General features: G+C 53.5%; 1 protein-coding gene across 1 annotated transcript in view; it reads left to right on the top strand.

Annotated features, from left to right (window-relative positions):
- The window catches only part of MYO9A (myosin IXA), a 189,488-nt gene extending 166,366 nt beyond the window's left edge, over positions 1 to 23,122 (top strand). Inside the window, exons 31-44 of the mRNA XM_054388264.1 lie at positions 2,519 to 2,635; positions 3,517 to 3,705; positions 4,592 to 4,639; positions 6,162 to 6,273; positions 7,247 to 7,308; positions 9,614 to 9,806; positions 13,001 to 13,129; positions 14,003 to 14,108; positions 15,225 to 15,356; positions 18,296 to 18,419; positions 19,220 to 19,273; positions 21,471 to 21,673; positions 21,989 to 22,131; positions 22,634 to 23,122. Of these exons, the coding sequence (XP_054244239.1) occupies positions 2,519 to 2,635; positions 3,517 to 3,705; positions 4,592 to 4,639; positions 6,162 to 6,273; positions 7,247 to 7,308; positions 9,614 to 9,806; positions 13,001 to 13,129; positions 14,003 to 14,108; positions 15,225 to 15,356; positions 18,296 to 18,419; positions 19,220 to 19,273; positions 21,471 to 21,673; positions 21,989 to 22,131; positions 22,634 to 23,118 (2,097 nt within the window). The 3' untranslated portion in view covers positions 23,119 to 23,122. The remainder of the gene's footprint in view (positions 1 to 2,518; positions 2,636 to 3,516; positions 3,706 to 4,591; positions 4,640 to 6,161; positions 6,274 to 7,246; positions 7,309 to 9,613; positions 9,807 to 13,000; positions 13,130 to 14,002; positions 14,109 to 15,224; positions 15,357 to 18,295; positions 18,420 to 19,219; positions 19,274 to 21,470; positions 21,674 to 21,988; positions 22,132 to 22,633) is intronic.
- The last annotated feature ends 287 nt before the right edge of the window (positions 23,123 to 23,409 follow it).

Genomic DNA, 23,409 nt, shown 5'->3' with positions numbered 1-23,409 from the left:
AAAACCAGGGGGCTACCAATTGCTTCCTCCTTTCTGTCCCCCACTGGACAAGAGAAAAAGAAGAGAAAAACAGAGAGTAGCTTGTTAGTACTTAGCCACAACAAACAGAAGCAGCCAAGGTCAGCAAGCCAGCAGAAGCCACCAGCTAGCATCTGCTAGAGTGAAGAGCCAAGAAAGAGAGAGAGTTAGTTTACACAACTGACTTAATGTTAGTTCTCAGACCAATGGGATTAGTTAGACCTTTAATTTCCTTTTGCATTAGTTTCCATTAGTTTTCTTTTGCATCCAATGGTGATTCTATCACTTTCTACTCAATCTGTGGAAAATTTCCTAGGCATCAGCTTAAAATCTGCCATGCTCCCTGTCGTGGTGTGGAGAGCTGGAATCCCCCTCCCACATGACCAATAACCAAGCTAGCTCAGTTTGGAAGCAAATGAAGCTGTAATTATAGGCAAAACTACAATCTATGATGCAATGCAATGATTATGTACAAATATACACTACTCAAAACATCTAAAAATGTGTACAATCAACAGAAAACCACAACAAAGCCCCCTGGCCCCTGAGGGGCTGTGTTTCTTTTCCCCAAGGGACCCCTGCTTCTTTCCCCCCGCCCTCCCTGCTTTTCCAGAGCAGGCAAAAGAGAAGAAAGCCAAGAAGCAGAGAGAGGTTTGTTTAGCTTGTCAAGGTCAGTATGTGGGTGGGGAACTCGCCCACACCCCAGTCACAGAATCACAGAACTCACCAGGTTGGAAAAGGCCTTTGAGCTCATCAAGTCCAGCCTATCACCCAGCACCATCTGATCAACTCACCCATGGCACTGATGGCCACATCCAGGATGGTTGTGAACACTTCCAGGGACGGTGACTCCATCACCTCCCTGGGCAGCACACCCCAAGGGCCAATTACTCTTTCTGTGAAGAATTTCTTCCTAACATCCAGCCCAAACCTCCCCTGGGACAGCTTGAGACTGTGTCCTCTCCTTCTGTCCCTGGTTGCCTGGGAGAAGAGACCAACCCCCATGTGGCTACAACTTCCCTGCAGGCAGTTTTAGATGGCAAGAAGGTCTCCCCTGAGTCTCCTCTTCTCCACGCTGAACACCCCCAGCTCCCTCAGCCTGTCCTTACAGGGCTGTGCACCAGGCCCCTCACCAGCCTTGTGCCCCAGACCCCTCACCAGCTTTGTTGCCCTTCTCTGGCCATGTTCCAGCATCTCAACATCTTTCTTAACCTGAGGGGCCCAGAACTGGACACAGGACTCCACGTGTGGTCTAACCAGTGCTCAGTACAGGGCAGAATGACTTCCCTGCTCCTGCTGGCCACACTATTGCTGATGCAGGCCAGGATGCCATTGGCCGCCTTGGCCACCAGGGCACACTGCTGGCTTCTGTTCAGCTGCTGTCAACCAGTACCCCCAGGTCCCTCTCTGCCTGGCTGCTCTCCAGTCACTCTGTCCCCAGCCTGTAGCACTGCATGGGGTTGTTGTGGCCAATGTGTAGAACCTGGCACTTAGATGTATTAAATCTCATGCCCTTGGACTCTGCCCATCTGACCAGCCTGTCAAGGTCCCACATTAATGCCTATGTGACTGCCAGGTGTGCTAGCAGTGGTGTGGTAGTTTTGGGCTGTACCTGGAAAAATTTTCCACAGATCTTGAAGAGAAAGTGGTAGAATGTAAATAAATCACCATAAAAACAATGATAAGTTCTAAACAATCCCATTGGATAGATTACAAACATCAGCTACTTGTGTGGGCTGCCTTTTTCTCTCATTTTGGCTTCCTCTCTCTAAGAGACCCTAACTTGCTTCTGGCTGGCTTTGCTGACCTTGGCTGTGTTCTTTGTTTTGGCTAAGTACTAAAAAAAAAATGCTCTGCTCTTTCTCTTGTCCTTTTGTGTCCAGGGGGGCAAGGAGGGGAGCAGGGAAGGGAAAGCTATCAGCTCCCCTGGTTTTTGGCCAGGGGGGTTCTTGTGCTGTATATCAGTTGCAAATACCTGTAAATATTGCATTTATTGTGTATTTTGTATATTTTGTACCTATTCATTGCATTTCTTTGTAGACTGTAGTTTTGCTTGTAAATACAGCTCCATTTGCTTCCACCTGAGCTGCTCTGGCAATTTACTGTTGGGGGAATTTTCAACCCACCACAAGTGGGCAGAGCTGACCAGCCGGCAGGTCCTTCACAACAATCTGGTCTTATGTTGGACATTCCAGAGGGGCTTTTCACCACCTCCTCCCTGGGCAGCTGTTGTCTGGGTGAGGAGCAAAAGTGATTTTATCTTTGTTGCTTCACATCAGGAGAGACAAGATTTAGTCTCTTGCAGCATCAGAAACAGGTGACCCAGCAGCTGGAGGCTGTGGGGAAGTGCTCCTGTGTCTAGTTTGCAGGCATCAGAGGCCGCCTCGTAGTCATTGGGATGCCTGTGGTGGAGCAGGCACAGGTCAATGCTGCTTTATCCCACCTGGTGCTGTGCTGCAGCAAAGGTGGCCTGGGTGCATAAAGGCCTTTGGTTCCCCAGATGAATGAGCTGGACAGTGAGGACAGCAAGAAGGACACGCTGGTAGATGTGGTGTTCAAGAAGGCACTGAAGGAATTCCGGCAGAACATCTTCAGCTTTTACTCCTCGGCCTTGGCGGTAAGTGAGCAGGGGACAGGGGGGAGCTTTACACTGCCAGGAGAAATGAGATCATGGAATCTTGGAATCATTTTGGTTAGAAAAGACCTTTAGGATCATGGAGTCCAGTTGTTAACCCAGCACTGCCAGGGCACCACTAAACCACGGTGCTCAGCACCACGGCTACAAAGCTTTTCAATCCCTCCAGGGATGGGGACTCAGCCACTGCCCTGGTCCTGATCCAGGGCTTAACAACCCTTTTGGGGAAGAAATTGTTCCTCATAGCCAACCTAAACCTCCCCTGGAGCAACCTGAGGCTGTTTCCTGTTCCTATCACTTGTTCCTTGGGAGAAAAGACCTACCCCACCTGGCTCCAATGCTGCCACCACAGGCCTATCCCCACAGGCCTTCTAAACAGCCCTTCCCCAACCTTCCTGCCTGTCCCCTCCAGATACTGAAAAGCAGCTCTAAGGTTCCCCCAGAGCCTACTCCTCTCCAGGCTGAACAACTCCAACTCTCTCAGCCTGTCTGTATAGCAGAGGTGCTCCAACCCTCTGATCATCTTGGTGGCCTCCTCTGTACCCTCTGCATCAGGTCTGTGTCTCTCTTGTGCTGGGAGCCCTATAGCTGGACACAGTCCTCCAGGTGAGGTCTCAGCAGAGCAGAGCAGAAGGGCAGAATCAGAATGTTCGGGTTCTTTGAAACTTTGGATTCTTCCTTCATATCCATTCCCATGAGCTGTAGATTTGGACTCTCTCTTCCTCCTTAGCCAGCTCTCAAGGGGGCTGGACTGGAAAATCTCTAGAGGTCCCTTCCAACCCCTACCATCCTGTGATGCTGAGCAGAGGAGGCAGTAAGTGGTGTACAAAATTGGCTTTGTTTTGCTTCTCTTTCCCTGGCAGATGGACGATGGGAAGAGCATTCGCTATAAGGACCTCTACGCCTTGTTCGAGCAGATTCTGGAGAAGACCATGAGGCTTGAGCAGAGGGACTGGAGTGAGTCTCCAGTTAAAGTCTGGGTCAACACCTTCAAAGTCTTCCTGGATGAATATATGATAGAGTACAAACCCCTGGACTACACCGCACTGAAGGTAGGAGCCACTTTTCTTGAGCCCCTTGAAGATTTGGGATCTGTCTTCCCCTGGAGACACATGAGGACCTCTGTTGCCTTCTCCTTTGCTTGCAGCTGAGGTAGACAACAGAAGATGTGGTTCATTGGTAGTTTTTCACTGGGCTCAGCAAACCTCAGTTCACATCTGGGCTGAGCTGGGCCTTGGCTGATGCCAACATGTTGATGTTGTCTTCATGGCAGAGCTGCAACCACCTGTGGGGGGTTGGCAAGGCAGCTCCTAGTGCTTCTTTCTTCATTTTGGGTTTGTTTTTCAATCTTTGAGGGAAAGTGGAAGAGATCCAATATTTCTTATCCTCCTCACTTCTTCCTTCAGTTGGGTGGCAGAAGGGGGCATGAGCAGGGCTGTCCTTGGGGCCTAGGTACAGTTTGTAGAGCAGTCAGAGCTTCCAGTGTGCCCCTCACAAACCTGATCTCCTTGCTTTCTGCTCCCTTTTGTCTTCAAGGACAACCATGGGGTCTCAGGCTGGCTCGGAGATGGTGTTCAGTGTATGAGTATTCCATCTTCTGGCTCTTGCTCTGAGTTCTCCCCAGGCTCTTCTCTGGGCAGGTTTTCTCTAGAGCAGGCTGAGCAGTGCTCTGCCAAGTTCTCCTTGGGTGTCTTGAGTGATAGGAGAGATTTAGATCACTGGTGCTGGACTTGGAGCTAGAGCAGCAGGTGACCTCAGCTCTGGGATGAAGATGGGGCAGTTGTCCAGGGGGTTCCTGAAGATGAGGTGATGCACTGGAGAGCTTTCTAGAGTGGCTCTCCTGGGGCTGCAGGTGCACTGGGCAGCCTTGGCCATGACTCTGGACCTTCAGCAGAGGAAATTGTCCATAAATGCATTGCAATCTCTCCCTAATTCCAGGTGCCAAAAACAGAACGAAAAAAGAGGAGAAAAAAGGAAGCAGATGTGGTGAGTTGAGCTCTCTGTGCCCACTGCCTAAACCACTCCTGTCCTGGTGGCCAGAGTGATGAGTGATGAGGCCTGCTCCTGACATGTCCTGTGCTGAGACCTGAACATCACACTGTGGTGAAGGTGCAGCCATGAAAGGGTGTAGAGAATGGTCAGGGTTGGAAGGGACCTCCTAAAGGTCATCTAGCCCAACCTCCTCTGCACTCAGCAGGGACATCCCCAACTAGATCAGGTTGCCCAGAGTCCTCTTGAGCCTCACCTTGAGTATCTCCAGGTCAGGGGCCTCAACCACCTCCCTGAGCAACCTGTTCCAGTGTTCCACTACCCTCATGGTAAAGAGCTTGTTCCTAACATCTAGTCTAAATATGCTCTGCTCTAGTTTGAAGCCATGCACTAGAAAGACAGATGAGGTGGATTTGGTTTGCTTGGTCAAGGCTGGCTGGAGATTGTTCTCTGGAAACTTGTCCCACTTGGTCAAGAGAGTAAATCACAGTTGGGGGGTTGGGTTGGAAGGACCCTTAAAGATCATCTAGTCCCAAGCCCTCTGCCATGGGCAGGGACACCTTCCTCTAGACCAGGTTGATTGATGACTCATGCAGCCTGGTCTTAAATACCTTCAGGGGTGAGGCATCCACAACCTCTCTGGGCAACCTGTCCCGATGTGTCACCAACCTCATAGTAAAGAACTTCTTCCTAATGTCCAACCTAAATCTGCCCTGCTCTAGTTTCAAACCATTGTCCCTGGTCCTATCACCACAGGCCCTGTCCAGCTTTACTGTAGCCCCCATCAGGTACTGGAAGGTCTTCACAGAGCCTTCTCTTCTCCAGGCTGAACAGCCCCAATGCTCTCAGCCTGTCCTCACAAGAGAGGTGCTCCAGTCCTGTGATCAGCTTTGTGGCCTCCTCTGGACCCCCTCCAACAGGTCCATGTCCTTCTTGTACTGGGGACACCAGAGCTGGACACAGTACTCCAGGTGGGGTCCTACCAGAGCAAAGCAGAGCAGAGAGGCAGAATCCCCTCCCTTGACCTGCTTGCCATGCTTCTTTTGATGCAGCCCAGGACATGGTTGGCTTTTTGGACTGCCAATGACCATTGCTGAGTCATGTCAAGAGTTATTGTAGAGCTGAGAGGGACACAGCCAGTGTTGGGCTGGGCTCTGTGTTTAACATCTCTGATATCCAGGATGTCAGAGGTTACATATGGTAGTGCTAGGAAGGATGCAGGTGCAAAGCCAAAAGCCACCATGGATGCACAGAAGATCTTCCTAACATGAGAGGCTGGGCAGCCAACCCCAGCCAAATACAGTTTCTAACCTGCCTGCATGAGGCTTTGCTTCCTGCACAGGCTTAGGTGTCGCTTTGGGTGGCCTCTGGGGTTTGTTGGGCTGAGAAGGAAACAAAACCAGCCAAGAGAAGCAAGAAACAGCTACAAGCTGGAGAGCTGCCCCTGTTCACCTCCCCCTTTTGCAGCAGAGCAGACACCCAGGTCCTCCTTCTCACCCCCCAACCTTTCCTGTTGCAGGTGGAAGAGCACAACGGCCACATCTTTAAGGCAACCCAGTACAGCATCCCCACCTACTGTGAATATTGTTCCTCCCTCATCTGGATAATGGACAGGGCTTCTGTTTGTAAATGTAAGCACCTTCACCTGCCTCTTTTTTTCATGTGCCTGTGTCACACTGATGAGGTTTGGGCTTCTGAAAGGTATTTTGCTGCTGTTTCCTGCATCCCTGCTCTGAAATAATTTGGGGGTTTTATGTTAGGAGAGGTTTTAGGATAGATCCTAAGGGGTCATGAAGTCAGTCAATAAATCCATCCCAACAGTCCTACCTCATGGCACTGGAAGGGAGTTTTGTGCCTGGGAGCTTTGTCTTAAATAGAATAGTTTGGAATTAAATAGTTTGGGTTGGAAAAAGCCTCCAGGCTCCTCCAGTCCAACCATCAACACAACCCCACCATGGCCACCAAACCATTGGCCCCAACTGCCATGGCCCCAGGATTCTGGAACACCTCCAGGGATGGGGACTCCACCACCTCCCTGGGCAGCCTCTTCCAGGGTCCGATTCCCCTTTCCATCAGGAAGTGCTTCAGCCCATGAGATGCCTGTAGGTCCTGTGACCATGCTCAACTCAGCTGGCTTTGTTTCACCTCCAGGCAGGTGAATTCTGGGGGAGATCAGGAACATGGTGAAGGACTGTTGGGAAAGGCTGATCCATCCCCTGGGTTTCTCCACCATTGCTTTGGCCAGGTTGGAAGTGTGAAGCCTGAGGTATTTCAGGCTGATGTCCAGGGCTGGAAGAATACAAATGAGGTGCTCTCTCCAACCTCTTGGAAGGTATCCATGCCTGCCAGCTCAGAGTGACTCAGAGAATATTTTCTGAGTTGATCTAGCTGATTTTTTTTTTGGTGGTGTTTTAAGGGCTTACATCTGGGACCTGTAAAATGAAAGGCTTTGAGTGGATCTAATAAACTTGGCCCCTGGGCACTGCTTTTGACCTAATGCTGAGAGGAGCTGCATGATTCATATTACTTCATGTTTCTCCACCCATCTGGATGATTAAAGAATATTTTGGCTTATTAAATACTGTTTTGTTTTCTTGCTTGCAGTATGTAAATATGCTTGTCACAAGAAGTGCTGTCTTAAAACCACAACCAAGTGCTCCAAAAAGGTAAATGTCTCTCATTTCTTTATCTTTTGTCATTAAAGACCTTCAGACAGGGAGCCCAAACTTGTCTAAAAAGTACCAGCCAGCCTCCCTAAAGCTGCAGGATTAGGTTTTTCGCAAGAGCTCATCTGAACAGATTCATTGGAGATCTGTATCCCAGAATCACAGACTCTTAGGGGTTGGAAGGGACCTCAAAAGATCATTGAGTCCAGCCCCCCTGCCAGAGCAATAATGTTTGAATATGTGAGGGTTTGGATCATAGAATCGCAGAATGGGTTGGGTTGGAAGGGATCTTAAAGATCATCCAGTTCCAAACCCCCTGCTATGGGCAGCGACACCTCCCACCAGCCCAGGCTGCTCAAGGCCTCATCCAGCCTGGCCTTCAGCACCTCCAGGGAGAGGACATCCACAGCCTCCCTGGGCAACTTGTGCCAGTCTCTCCCCACCCTCACTGGCAAGAATTTCTTCCCCATCTCCAGTCTCAGTCTCCCTTCTCCCAGCTCAAAGCCATTGTCCCTCATCCTGGCACTCCCAGCCCTTGTCCAAAGTCCCTCCCCAGCTCTCCTGGAGCCCTTCAGGTACTGGAAGGTTGCTCTAAGGTCTCCCTGGAGCCTTCTCTTCTCCAGGCTGAACAGCCCCAACTCTCCCAGCCTGTCCCCACAGGGGAGGTTCTCCAGCCCTCTGATCATCTTGGTGGCCTCTTCTGGAACCTCTCCAGCAGCTCCAGGTCCTTCTTGTGCAGGGAGCACCAGAACTGGAGGCATTGCTGCAGGTGGTTTCACTGCACTCTTTCCCTTTCTGGCAATATTTCTGCAAAAGCTGAAAAAGCCTCCTCTGAGTTACTGCTCTAAAATCTGGGGTGTTCAGTGAGGTCTCAGATTATTTCAAGCTCAGAGATGCTTGAAGTCTTCTTACAGAATGGTGAGGATTGGAAAGGACCTCTAGAGATCATCCAGTCCAACCTAGAACAATCACCCAGGAACACATTTAGACAGGTTTTGAATGCTTCCGGAGAAGGAGACTCCATAACCTCTTTGGGCAGCCTGCTTCATGATTCCAGCACCCTCACACTAAACAAGTTTTTCCTCCTGATCAGACGGAACCTCCTGGGTTCCAGTTTGCACCCATTGCCACTTGTGCTGTTGCTCGGCACCACTGACAAGAGTCTGGCCCCAGCCTCTTGCCCCCTACCCTTTAGTTCTTGCTGAGCATTGATCAGATCCCCTCTGGGGCTGCTCTTCTGCAGGCTGAACAGCCCCAGGGCTCTCAGTCTTTCCTCCTCCCAGAGATGCTCCAGGCCCCTCAGCATCTTTGTAGTCCCAGAGGTAGAGGAGCACCATGCCCAGCTCTGTTGCCTCTGCTAGGCTGAAAACGTAGCCACAGTGGGGTGCTTAAAGAAAGAAAATCCAACCTCTGATGGCTTCAGGTGCACATTCCAAGACAACTTCAGCCCTGCAAGACCTACGTTGCTGGTTGTCCTGCCCTCCTTCCGTATGTGCACCTGGATGAGCTGAAGAAGCCTCAACAGCAGTCACAGGTTCAAAGGATGGTAGGGGTTGGAAGGGACCTCTGGAGATCATTGAGTCCCACCCCCCTGCCAGAGCAGGAGCATAGAACCCAGCAGAGGACACACAGGAACACATCCAGACAAGCCTGGAAAGTCTCCAGAGAAGGAGACTCCACAACCTCTCTGGGCAGCCTGTTCCAGTGCTCTGTGACCCTCACGGTGAAGAAGTTCCTCCTCATGTTGAGGTGGAACCTCCTGTGCTGGAGTTTATATCCATTGCCCTTTGTCCTATCCCAGGGCACAGTGAGCAGAGCCTGTCCCCTCCCTTTTGATCCCCAGCCTTCAGCTATTGATAGACATTGATCAGATTCCCTCTCAGCCTTCTCCTCTCCAGACTGAACAGACGCAGGACTCTCAGCCTCTCCTCCCCAGGCACTGCTCCAGTCCCTTCAGCATCCTGGTAGCCCTCCTTTGGCCTCTCTCCAGCAGATCCCTGTCCCTCTTGAACTGGGGAGCCCAAAACTGGATGCAATATTCCAGGTGGGGCCTCAGCAGGGCAGAGTAGAGGGGGAGGAGAACCTTGCTGGCTCTGCTGGCCACACTCCCCTGCAGTAGCAGTGGAGCTGGCACACCACCTCACAAGCCTCCCAGGCTTGTTCCTAGCCAGCCTGCTTTCTCCCCTTCACCACTTGGAATCTATTTCAAAGCTGATTGCTGAGCCCAGCCATATAAACCTCTGAGGCCAGCAGAGCTGCTTCCTGGAAGGATTTTTGAACTCTTTTTCTGCTTTTTGTCCCTCAGTATGACCCTGAGCTGTCGCCTCGGCAGTTCGGGGTGGAGCTGTCGCGGCTGACCAGCGAGGAGCGGGCAGTGCCGCTGCTAGTGGAGAAGCTGATCAACTACATCGAGATGCATGGGCTGTACACCGAGGGCATCTACAGGAAGTCAGGCTCCACCAACAAGATCAAGGAGCTGCGGCAAGGACTCGATACGGGTAAGAGGGTGGGGTAAATAAACCACACGGGGGAGACAAATCGCTGCTGCTGCCGCTGCTGCTGCTGCTGCTGCCGCTGCTGCTGCCGCTGCTGCTGCTGCTGCTGCTGCTGCGACGACAAGGGTGGAGGGTAAGGGAAAGAGGAGGCTTGTCGGGATCAAACCAGGCAGCACAGCTGCCTCCCCCGGCTGCGGGCTGGGCAAATGACGCTTGCAGGTCATAGAATCATGGAACTGTCGAGGTTGGAAGAGATCTTTGAGATCATCAACTCCAGCTGCTCACCCAGAGCTCACAATCCCAGCACTGCTGCTAAGCCACTGCCACTGAAGCACAGCCCTCAGCACTGCGTCCCCCAGCACCACATCCCTCAGCACCGCATCCCTCAGCACCGCATCCCCCAGCACCACATCCTCCAGCACCACATCCTCCAGCACCGCATCCCTCAGCATCCCATCACCCAGCACCGCATCCCCCAGCACCACATCCTCCAGCACCGCATCCCTCAGCATCCCATCCCTCAGCATCCACATCCCTCAGCACCACATCCCTCAGCATCCCATCCCTCAGCACCGCATCCCTCAGCACCACATCCCTCAACATCCCATCCCTCAGCACCGCATCCCTCAGCACCACATCCCTCAGCACCGCATCCCTCAGCACCGCATCCCTCAGCATCACATCCCTCAGCACCGCATCCCTCAGCATCACATCCCTCAGCACCGCATCCCTCAGCACCGCATCCCTCAGCATCACATCCCTCAGCACCGCATCCCTCAGCACCGCATCCCTCAGCACCGCATCCCTCAGCTCTGCATCCCTCAGCTCTGCATCCCTCAGCACCGCATCCCTCAGCACCGCATCCCTCAGCACCGCATCCCTCAGCACCGCATCCCTCAGCACCACATCCCTCAGCACCGCATCCCTCAGCGCCACATCCCTCAGCACCGCATCCCTCAGCATCCCATCCCTCAGCACCGCATCCCTCAGCACCGCATCCCTCAGCACCGCATCCCTCAGCATCCCATCCCTCAGCATCCCATCCCTCAGCACCGCATCCCTCAGCACTGCATCCCTCAGCACCGCATCCCTCAGCGCCACATCCCTCAGCACTGCATCCCTCAGCATCCCACCCCTGAGCACCATATCCCTCAACATCCCATCCCTCAGCACCGCATCCCTCAGCATCCCATCTCTCAGCACCACATCCCTCAGCACTGCATCCCTCAGCACCGCATCCCTCAGCACCGCATCCCTCAGCTCTGCATCCCTCAGCACCACATCCCTCAGCACCACATCCCTCAGCACCGCATCCCTCAGCACCGCATCCCTCAACACCGCATCCCTCAGCTCTGCATCCCTCAGCACCACATCCCTCAGCACCGCATCCCTCAGCATCACATCCCTCAGCATCCCATCTCTCAGCACTGCATCCCTCAGCACTGCATCCCTCAGCACCGCATCCCTCAGCACCGCATCCCTCAGCACTGCATCCCTCAGCACTGCATCCCTCAGCATCACATCCCTCAGCACCGCATCCCTCAGCACTGCATCCCTCAGCACCGCATCCCTCAGCACCACATCCCTCCGCATCCCATCCCTCAGCACCACATCCCTCAGCACTGCATCCCTCAGCACCGCATCCCTCCGCATCCCTTCCCTCAGCACTGCATCCCTCAGCATCACATCCCTCAGCGCCACATCCTTCAGCACTGCATCCCTCAGCACTGCATCCCTTAGCCCCACATCCATGTGGCTGTTAAACACCTCCAGGGATGAGGACTCCACCACCTCCCTGGTCGTCCTGTTCTGGTGCCTGAGAAGCCTTGCTGGGAAGAAATTGTTCCTAATGTTCAACCTGAACCTCCCCTGGCACAGCTGGAGGCCATTTCCTCTTGTTCTGTCACTTGTGTGTGAGAAGAGCCCAACCCCCACCTCACTCCAACCTCCTCTCAGGGAGCTGTAGAGAGCAATGAGGTCTCCCCTCAGCCTCCTCTTATCCACACCAAACGCCCCCAGTTCCCTCAGCTGCCCCTCCCCAGCCCTGTTCTCCAGACCCTTACCCAGCATTGTTGCTCTTCCCTCAATGTCCTTCTTGGAGTGAGGGCCCCAAAACTGAACCCAGGACTCAAGGTGTGGCCTCACCAGTGCCAAGTAGAGGGGGACAATCACATGCTTTGACCTGCTGGCCACACTGTTCCTGATCTAAGCCAGGATGCCCTTGGCCTTCTTGGCCACCTGCTGGCTCATTGTCAGGCAGCCATCAATCAACACCCCCAGGTCCTTCTCCACCGAGGAGCTCTCCAACCACTCTGCCCCGAGCCTGTAACCTTCATGGGGTCATTGTGACCCAAGTGCAGCACTTAACACTTGACTGAATCTCATCCCGTAGGCCTCTTCCCATGGATCCAGCCTGTCCAGGTCCCTCTGCAGAGCCTTTCTGCCCTCCAGCAGATCACCACTGCCTCCCAACTTGGTGTTGTCTGCAAACATTCTGAGGGTACCCTTAACCCCCTCCTCCAGACCATTAATAAAGATGTTAAACAGAACTGGCCCCAGCACTGAGCTCTGGGGAGCAGCACTGGTGACCAGACACCAACTGGAGTTAACTCCATGCCCATTAACTCTTTGGGCCCATTATCTCCAACCCAAACTTAAGTCACTGAGTTGTGGGGTTTTTTGGGGACAATACATGAAAAAAAGTCACTCCAGCTGAGGGGGAGCACTGCCTTACTTACACTTTATGTCAGCAGGAGGAGACATTTCAGGACTGCCTGCCCTGGAAGATGCATTTCTCTCTAATTTTGACACATGGAGCTGAGATCAGCTCCTGGATTTCTTGTCATTAAACACGGTGTGGTTTTGTGGTGGCACAGGGACATTTCCTCTCATAGAGAAGTGTCCCATGGGCAGGGACACCTTCCACTAGATCAGATTGCTGAAGGCCTCATGTATCCTGGAGGTGTTCAAGGACAGGTTTGGTGAGCAACCTGATCTAGTGGAAGGTGTCCCTGCCCATGGCAAGGGAGGTTGGAACTGGATGATCTTTAAGGTCCCTTCCAATCTAAACCATTCTAGGAATAGTAGACTGGTTTCGGTTGGAAAGAAACTTTGAAGAGTGTCATATCCAATCCCCAGCTTCATAGTGATCATTGTATCCCTTTTTTTCACTTTGCCTCCCCCTTTGCCTACCCCAGACATTGACAATGTGAATTTAGATGACTACAACATCCACGTCATCGCCAGCGTCTTCAAGCAGTGGCTCCGAGATCTGCCCAACCCCCTCATGACCTTCGAGCTCTACGAGGAGTTTCTGCGGGCGATGGGTGAGAAGCTCCTCCACGATCCCATCCCTGGGCAGAGGGAACAGCAGTGATGACCTCTGCATTGTCCAAGCCCCCTGCCAGAGCAGAAACATAGAATCCAGCACAGGTCACACAGGAACACATCCAGATGGGGCTTGAAAGTCTCCAGAGAAGGAGACTCCACAACCTCTCTGGGAAGCCTGCTCTAGTGCTTTGTGGCACTCACAGTAAAGAAGTTCTTCCTCATGTTGAGGTGGAATCTCTTATGCTGTAGTTTCCATCCATTGTCTCTTGTCCTATCCTAGGGCTCAGTGAGCAGAGGCTGTCCCTGTCCCTTCCTTCCTGACCCCCAGCCCTCAGATATTGATAGACCTTGATCAGATTCCCTCTCAGTCTTCTCCTCTCCAGACTGCACACCCCCAGGGCTCTCAGCCTCTCCTCCCCAGGCACTGCTCCAGGCCCTTCAGCAGCCTTGGAGCCCTCCTTTGCACTCTGTCCAGCAGATCCCTGTCCCTCCTGAACTGGGGAGCCCAGAACTGGACACAATATTCCAGGTGAGGTCTCACCAGGGCAGAGTGGAGGGGGAGGAGAACCTCCCTGGCCCTGCTGGCCACACTAGTCAATGCAGCCCAGGACCCCCTTGGCCTTCTTGGCCCCCAGGGCACATTGCTGTCCCATGCAGAACTTCTTGTCCCCCAGCACTCCCAGGTCCTTCTCCTTGGGGCTGCTCTCCAGCAGATCCCCTCCCAACCTGTTCTGATGCACCAACTGTTCCACCAGCTGGAACTCTCTGCTCCTCTGGGGGGATTATCTCTGTGGTAGGAGAATCAGTCCTTAACCTGCAACAGATGAGGAAGTAGATGCCAGCCCTAAATGCTGATGCTCTGTCCACAGGCCTGCAGGAGAGGAAGGAGACAGTGAGGGGAGTCTATTCTGTCATCGATCAGCTCTCCCGCACCCACCTCAGCACCCTGGAGCGTCTCATCTTCCACCTGGTGAGGTATGTGGGGCCAGGGCAGCCTTGCACAGTGGGCAAGGGCTGGGTGTTCAGGTATCCTTCATAGCAAAACAGCTGAGACAACAGCAGGAGGGCAGAAGGGAAAGGGAAGAGCTTTCAGGTCCATCCTATCTCCAAGGAGGTGGCCCCAGAGGTGTTTCTCCAGATTGTGCTTGTGTTGATGAGCAACCTCCGTGGTGCTCACAGTGCTTGTAGGTCCATGGTGCCTCTCACCACTGTAGGGCCAGGTTTTTTGGAGTGGAAAACACCAATTGTTTACCTGCCTAGGAACCCCTGAGGAACCTATTACAAGAGAGGGATCTGGATGTGCTGGAAGGTGTCCAGAGAAGGGCCAGGAGGGTGAGCAGAGGGCTGGAGCTGCTCTGCTATGAGGACAGACCAAAAGAATTGGAGTTGTTCAGTCTGGAGAGGAGAAGGCTCCAAGGAGACCTTCTTGTGGCCTTCCAGTATCTGAAGGGGGCTACAAGAAAGCTGGGGAGAGACTTTTTAGGGTTTCAGGGAGTGATAGGACTGGGGGGGATGGAGCAAAACTAGAAGTGGAGAGATTCAGATTGGATGTTAGGAAGAAATTCTTCCCCATGAGGGTGGTGAGAGACTGGCAGAGGTTGCCCAGGGAGGTGGTGGAAGCCTCAGCCCTGGAGGTTTTTGCAGCCAGGCTGGATGTGGCTGTGAGCAACCTGCTGTGGTGTGAGGTGTCCCTGCCCATGGCAGGGGGGTTGGAGCTGGCTGAGCCTTGAGGTCCCTTCCAGCCCTGACAATTCTATGATTCTATGATCTTCAGGTTTGGCTTTCTCCGTTGTATCTCCCAGGAGGTGGCCCCAGAGCTGTTTTCTCCAAATGATGCTTGTGTTGATGGGCAAGCTCCACAGTGCTCAGGGTACTCATGGTGCCTGCAGGTCTGTGGTGCCCCTCACCACTGCAGGGAGAGTGATTTGGGGTGAAAAACCACCAACTGTTTGTGTGCCTTGGAACATCTGAGATGTTTGGCTTTCTCCATCAGGCAGAGCAGTGTGCTTGCTAGCAGAGCAAGATGGCAAATGCAGAAGAGGTGGAGGTGCCTTCACCTTGAGTTCTCTCTCCATCCCTCTGTTTCTTTAGGATTGCCCTCCAAGAGGAGACCAATCGGATGTCAGCCAATGCCTTGGCCATCGTCTTTGCCCCCTGCATCCTGCGCTGCCCTGACACGACAGACCCACTGCAGAGCGTCCAGGACATCAGCAAAACCACCACGTAAGAGCCTGCTGCTGCAACACCCACAGACATAACTATTGTCTGGTGCTGGAGCACCCACAGGCATAACCATTGCCTGCTGCTGCTGCAACACCCACAGACATAACCATTGTCTGGTGCTGGAGCACCCACAGACATAACCATTGCCTGCTCCTGAAGCATCCAGACCCATAATCGTTGCCTGGTGCTGGATCCTCCAGAGCCATGTCCATTAAGCGGTGCTGTATCTTCCAGAGCCATAATCAAGGGGAGGTGATGCTTTACTAATCCAGTAGCCTTCTATGATGCCCTAACTGAATGGGGAGATGCAGGCAGACCAGGGGGTTGTAGTCTACCTTGACCTGAGCAAGGCTTTTGACACTGTCTTCCATAACATCCTTGTGAGCAAGCTCAGGAGGTGTGGGCTAGGGGAACAGAGAGTGAGATGGATTAGGAACTGGCTACACAATAGAGTGCCAAGAGTGGGGATCAATGGTGCCAAGTCCAGATGGAGAGCTGTGAGCAGTGGAGTGCCCCAGGGATCAGTGCTGGGTCTAGTCCTGTTGAACATCTTCACCATTGACATTGATGAGGGGACAGACAGACAGACAGACAGAGTCTGCTCAGCAAGTTTGCTGCTGATACCAAACTGGGAGGCTTGGCTGAGACACCGGAAGGCTGTGAGGCCATTCAAAGAGCTGGACCAGCTGAGAGCTGGGCAGAGAGGAACCCAAGGAGGTTCAACAAGGATGAGTGCAGAGCCCTGCACCTGGGAAGAATCAACTGCAGCAGAATAGGCTGGGAGGGGATCTGCTGGAGAGCAGCCCTGTGGAGAAGGACCTGGGAGTGCTGGTGGGCAGCAAGTTCTGTATGGGACAGCAATGTGCCCTGGAGGCCAAGAAGGCCAAGGGGGTCCTGGGCTGCATTCAGAGGAGTGTGTCCAGCAGGGCCAGGGAGGTTCTCCTCTCCCTCTACTCTGCCCTGGTGAGACCTCCCCTGGAATATTGCATCCAGTTCTGAGCTCCCCAGTTCAGGAGGGACAGGGATCTTCTGGAGAGAGTGCAAGGGAGGGCTACCAGGATGCTGAAGGGACTGGAGCAGTGCCTGGGGAGGAGAGGCTGAGAGCCCTGGGGCTGTTTAGTCTGGAGAGGAGAAGGCTGAGAGGGAATCTGATCAATGTCTATCAATAGCTGAAGGCTGGGGGTGAAGAGGGAGGGGACAGCCTCTGCTCAGTGGCACCCTGGGATAGGACAAGGAGCAGTGGATAGAAACTACAGCACAGGAGGTTCCACCTCAATATGAGGAGGAACTTCTTCACTGTGAGGGTCCCAGAGCCCTGGAGCAGGCTGCCCAGAGAGGTTGTGGAGTCTCCTTCTCTGGAGCCTTTGCAGCCCTGTCTGGATGTGTTCCTGTGTGACCTGTGCTGGATTCTATGCTCCTGCTCTGGCAAGGGGCTTGGACTTAATGACCCTCGGAATTCCCTTCCAACCCTTAACATCCTGTGAGCCTGTGATCCTGTGATAACCATGACCTGGTGTTGGATGATCCAGAGCCATAACCATTATGATGTCACCACTCACATCTAAATGACCCTCAGTACAGTCAGATGGCTCAAGAACAGAGAGCTTTAGCAGGGCAATGCTGAACACACATTAAATTCATCTTCATGAAGATATTTCATGTTCTCTCAATCCCCAGGAGAGTGTTGAAACATAGAATGGCTCAGATTGGAAGGGACCTCAGAGGCCATCTACTCCAACCCTCCTCTGCCATGAGCAGGGACACCTCCCACCAGCCCAGCTTGCTCAAGGCCTCATCCAACCTGGTCTTGAACACCTCCAGGCAGGGGGCATCCACGACCTCCCTGGGCAACCTGTTCCAGTGTCTCCCCACCCTCACTGGCAAGAATTCCTTCCTAGTCTCCAGTCTCAATCTGGCCTCCTCAGGCTTCAATCCACTCCCTAAATCTAAAATCTAAAAGTAGATCCTGGAGACAATGATAACAAACAAAAAAATAACACATACTGGCACAGGCTGCCCAGGGAGTGGTTGAATCCCCATCCCTGCAGGTGTTTCAAAGAGGCAGAGATGTGGTGCTGAGGGATGTGGTTTAGCACCAGGCATGGCAGAATGGTTGGACTGGATGAGCTTAAAGGTCTTGTCTGAGCACAATGATTCCATGACTCTATAGTAATGGAAAGCAACCAGTTGAGGGCTGGGCTTCTGAAAGAGGAGGGTTTTGTTTAAGACCAGAATATGCTTGGAGACCCAACTGGAAGAAGCAACAGGATTTCTCTGTAGCTTCTCCCTTAGACTTCAGCTGCAGCCCATGCTTTTATGACATGGAAAGGTGATTTCGCCCTCCCCCTGCCAAACACAGCATTAAACAGCCCAGCTGACACACTGCATGCAAGCAAGTATAGGATCAGAGACCTGTTTGGGTTAGAGAAGACCTCTATGATCACTCAGTCCAACCATCAACCCAACACCACCATAGCCATCAAACCATGGCCCCAGGTGCCATGGCCACAGGTTTTTGGAACACCTCCAGGGATGGGGACTCCACCACCTCCCTGGGCAGCCTCTTCCAATCCCTGACCACTCTTGCAGCAAAGAAATTTTTCCTCCTTTCCAACCTAACCCTCTCCTGGCACAATTTCAGGCCATTTCCTCTCATTACCTGCTTTCCCCAGGCTTCTGTTTCCTTTGTCCCTCTTCCAAGAGGGGAAATTTCTGTGGTGGGTCTTGAATTTCTCTAATCCAAGTTCCTCACTCCATCCATACATAGTCCATTATCGTGTTTTTAATGAGGATTTCCACTCCCCTGCTGATTCTAGCAGAAGCTCTCTCCCTCCCTGCCTTTCCACCAGGGCAGATCTTCAAGCAATAAGAGAGAAAGCTCTGATCACATAATTTCCTCCTCCCATTCTGCCCCCTTTTGGGTTTTTCTGCCCCCTTAGCTGTGTAGAGCTGATCGTCATCGAGCAGATGAACAAGTACAAGGCTCGTCTGAAGGACATCAGCAGCCTGGAGTTTGCAGAGAACAAAGCCAGGAGTCGCCTCTCCTTGATCCGCCGATCCATGGTGAGCTGCCAGCCCCCTCGCTGTCTCCTCCTCTCCTCTCCTTGCCCCTGAAACACCCCTCCTTTATCTTCCTCTGCTTATCCCAGCCTCCCCCGCCCCTCGCAACCTCCTGCACCCTCTCCTTCAGGGCAGGGCCCCTCAGCCCCGTGGTGGCTCCTGGGAGTCACACCAAAGCACCAGGAGGTGGGAATGGTCTGTAGAAATGTGGTCACTCCAGCTCAGATGCTCCTGATCAACGGTTCCACCTTCATCTGAGCTTGTTTGGTCCTGGCTTGAGTCAACCTTTTCAATGGCTGGCTTGATGTTGCCCCACAGGAGACCCAGACCATCCTTTTTTGTGCTCAGTCACATTAGCTGAACCCAAAATGAGCTCCACAAAGGCTCTCCCTGCTCCCTGACTTCCTCTTTGGGAGCCTCAAACCCATCTCATTGAGCTTCCATGCTTGCTGGGGGGCCAGCGGGCTGCACGCTGTGCTTGGCTTGTTGGGCTGTGGGTCACGACGCGGTGAGGTCACCCCAGCCTCAAGCTGAGGAGCCAAGCAGCCCTTATGCTTGGACCCACCTGCTGTGCTCCTCAAGGACGCTTCCCTCCTGCCTTTTTTCTGGGGGGGATGAAATCCAAGCAGGACATGCCTGAGGTTGTGGGGCTGATGCTGCAGAGCTGCTTCGTTCATCCTGATTAACAAAAACTAAAATGAAAGCTACCCCAAAAACCCCCGAACAAAATGGGGTCTTTGTGGAGGGTGGCAGCATGTGCACTCTAACCTTCTGCTTTCCTTTTCATCTCCTCTCTAATCCAGAAGCCTGTACTAATTGCAGTTAGATTTATGAGCATAACCCGCAGCTCAATCCCGGTATGTATGACCCCAGCACACCGCCACCGCCGCCGCCGCCGCGTCTCCGTTGTGTGTGTCACCGCCACTCATTCCAGCCCCGTCCCGCTGCCCATCGTCCCTCCCCCTGACAGCCCCCTCCCCACAGCAGCTGCTGCTCCCCCAGGGCCACCCTTTCTCCTGCAGGTGGTCCCCCCCGGGCAGCAAGAGTGAGGGGTGGCCAATGCTCGGCCATCCCTGCAGGCAGCTCCTCTGCAGGCCACTCTCCACCCCCTTTTCCCCACCCTTCTTTCCTCCTTTTTTTTCTTTCTCCATCCAGTGCCTTCCTCTGCTTTGCTTTGCTTGCCTCATCCTGTCTCTTCCCACTCCAACTTCTGCTCACTCTGGAGCGTTTCATCATTGGTTTGCTTCAGCAGCACTGCTGTATCTTTGAGATGTAGGATGAAACCCCCAGCTCAGATGCCTCAGAGATCATGAGGCATCCAAGGGTCTCCTCCACCTTCTTGGAGGAGGAGCACCTCCACGTCCAACAGGACACCCAGGTTTGAACTTGGAGGGCTTCAACAACTCCTGTATTCCCCAGCTCCATCCTGGATTGTGTTTGAGCTCCTGTGGTGAGACCACAATGGGCAAGGAAAGCAGCTGGAGATGCTGCTTGGGGCTGTTTCCCTTCCCTTCCCGTGCTGCTTCTCCTTGTCCTTCAACACCTGTGAGGGTCAGGAGGTTGAGAAGAGCAGAATTTGAGCTCTGCTCCCCGGATGCGGTTTTGCAAGCAAAACACTTCACAGGGGCTTAAGTCCACGAGCTGGTGGGATCTCTGGGAGCTGAGGGCTTTTGGCTAATAGGATTCAGGTAGCTGTGCTTCAGCTCAGGAGCCCACGTGAGGAGGTGGCGTCAGAAGAACACCAGGGTGTGGAAGCAGCTTTGCTGCCCAAAAGAGGCCTCTGAGATGTGACATTGAAAGATGAAAGGGGCAAATTTGAGTTTTAAAGGTAAAAAGGGAGGGTCTTTTACCCTGCAAACCTGCTCTGGGCACATAGGTTATCAGGAAGACTCAGGGATGTCTCTACTGCAGGGTTTAAATTGTCCTACAGGGAGAACAAGCTCTTCGGGCACAAAGAGATGGAGATTTAGCACAGAATCACAGAAAGAATGTTAGGGGTTGGAAGGGACCTTGAAAGATCATCTAGTCCAATGCCCCAAATCCTGGGTGATGGACACAACTCAGGCTGGTTGACATCTCCTAAGTCCTGATGGGTTCAGGTTCTTGAATTTAGATGATGACCTGTGTCTAGTGATGATAAGGATTAAGAGAAAAAGTGCCCCTCATAATCCCAAATCCATCTTATTTTCCACTCCATGGACCAGATCTGTAGAGCTGGTCCTCAGAAGATTAAAAGTCTTCCTCCACAGTTTCCATTCCAGTCTGAGCCCTGTTTTGTTTTCAGTTTTGATGTTAAAACCAGATGGTTCTTCAGAGCTGCAGTCAATCTCTTTGTAATCAACATTTATTGTGTTACAAGTAGACCTTTGGCGGTGGTCTTGGATCTCCTGTGATTGAAATCAGAGCATGGTTAATGTGGTTAGGTCTGAGTTATCATTTGCCAAAGGAGTCAGGGAAGACCCTTGTGATGCTCAGGAAGTTCTGAGGTGTGTGAGGGAAGGATGTGAGACACCACAGAATCTATAGAATTGTCAGGGGTGGAAGGGACCTCAAGGATCCACCCAGTTCCAACCCCACTGCCATGGGCAGGGACACCTCCCACTAGATCAGGTGTGTATCTGACAATAAAGTAGGAGCCCTGAAATCAAAGCCCTACTGATGTTGCCCCGCAAGGGTCAACACAGCCCCTTGACAGGTCAGGCTTCCCATCACAACAGCTATGGGCTTTGCAGAAACTCCTGCTGCCAGCTGGGCTTGCTTGGAAGTCCAACTTGCATTTGGTCCATCAGCTGGTAGCTGTTCCATCGGCGTAATCCTCACCGTCTCCATCCTCAACCCCTCCATCCTCACCCCCTCGAACGTGTTGAGTCCTGGTACCTCTTCCAGCCTGGGGTGAGGTTTTGGAGCGTCCTGGGTGCGACCACCGGTGGTGCACTGAGGGCTGATGGCCAGGGCCGTCCTCTTCACTCCTTGGGGGAGAGCAGTGTGGTTGGCACCTGAGATGGCTGCAGACTCGCTTTGGCTGGCAGTGGTGACGCCGTTGTCTCTCCCCAGGGCAAAGGACGTGTGCGGCGCGGCGCTTACCCCAGCCCCACCTCTCCCATGGCCGTGCGCCTGCCCTCAGTGACGGATGTCCCCGAGGAGACCATGAGCAGCGAGGACGCCGTGGAGATGGAGGTGACGGAGCAGCAGCAAGTGGCCATGCAGCAGGAGGAGAAGGTGCTGACTGAGCAGATCGAAAGCCTGCAGAAGGAAAAGTGAGTCTGACCAAGGGCTGAAGCCACAGCCCCCTGCTCTGGACTATCTATAGGTGTTACTTGAGGTCACACAGTTGATGTGCTTCTTGTAAGGGGACCTGGAGGAACCCATTCCTCCAGGAGACTTTGGGGTGTGTGCAATCCCTTCTTCTGCCCACCACTTTGGTCCCGTTGGGTCAACAGGATTGGGTTGGACACCCCTTCTCCTACCCACCACTTTGGTCCTGTTGGGTTGATGGGATTGGGTTGGGCATCCCTTCTCCTGCCCACCACTTTGGTCCTGTTGGATCAATGGGCCTGGATTGGTTTTGGCAGGGAGGAGCTGACGTTTGAGATGCTGACGCTGGAGCCCCGCGCCTCTGACGACGAAACCCTTGAGTCCGAAGCCTCCATCGGCACTGCTGACAGCTCTGAGAATCTGAACTTCGACTCCGAAGGAGCCATGTCGGATCGCTCAGGTAAATCCAGCTCCTCTTGGGTCTACCATGGAATGGATTGGGCTGGACCTCCAGAGGTTGCCTAGTCCAGCCTCCCTGCAGTCAGCAGGGACATCTTCAACCAGAGCAGCTTGCAGGGTAGCCTGCAGGGGCTTTATTGGGGATTTCCTGCCCGCAGGAACTTCAAAGCCACTAACTGAACTGAATGTAAGGAGAAGAAATAAGGGTTAAAAGGTGTGGGAGGTGGGTGGTAGCACCCAGCGTTTGGTGAGGAGGTGGGCACTCCTCCAGCACTGCCACATCATCCTGGGTGAAGCCCCACCCAGCAATGTCATCCTGGCTTCATGCCCCATGTGCCCAGGAGAGCAGCAGGATTCTGGCTGGGGTGGTGGATTGGGCATTGCTGAGGTAATGTTTGGACTTGGTTACTTAAAGGTCTTCTCCAACCAAAACTGTGACTCTTTGACTTGATGCTAGGTAGTTGCAGGGTGTTAATCCTCTGATGGTCCTTCCCCCAATGCAGAGAGAAGCGTAGCACTTTCCTCCCTGCGCCCCGCCAAGGCGGAGGGGCCCAGCCGCCTGCGAAGGCACCCCAGGCTGCGGCCCGACCCAGCGGACCCAGCTGATGCCTCCATCTCCTCTTCCACCTCCTCCCAGTCGTCCACCTCCTGCTTGCCCCACCTGCCTCGGAAGCGCTTCCAGATGTACTCCAAGTCCCCTTTCTACCGAGCGGGGGGCTCCAGCGAACCCCCCGAAAGCCGCGCGAGCCCCGAGGGCTTCACAGGACCTCTGCGGTACCCTGAGGACCGGCCTCAGTTCACCACCCGCGGGACCTTCAACCCGGAGAAGGGCAAACAGAAACTGAAGAGCATCAAAACTTCCCCCCCCAAAACCAAAGAGCCCCCAGATGGGGGTACAGGGGGTGGACCCCACAAGAGGAACCCCGAGGCCGACTGCACCACCACCCAGCCCCTCGTCCTCCTGGGGAGCAATGAGTTCATGGTGTGAGGTGCTGGGAGCCGGGCAGCGCCGGCAGCACCCGATGGCGCCAGGAGGGGGAATTCACAACTGCGAAAGGCTGGGGGGGGACAGTTTTGATGGTGGCCTTAATGGTTTGAGAGGGGATTGGGGGAAGATGGGACTGAGTCCCTCGGGCTGGGGGTGGAAGGGTACCAGCCAGCTCCTGCAGCCTTCCCCTTGGAGCATCTGGGAACGTCGTGTGGGATCACGGCCACCAGCTAGGCTCTGGCCCTCAGCGCTTTAACCACCTGGCCCCCGCCGACGCCAAGCGCATGGAAC

Source organism: Indicator indicator, chromosome 16 (assembly GCF_027791375.1).
Source record: "Indicator indicator isolate 239-I01 chromosome 16, UM_Iind_1.1, whole genome shotgun sequence".
Lineage (NCBI taxonomy): Eukaryota > Metazoa > Chordata > Aves > Piciformes > Indicatoridae > Indicator > Indicator indicator.
This window is presented reverse-complemented; position numbering and strand designations above follow the sequence as displayed.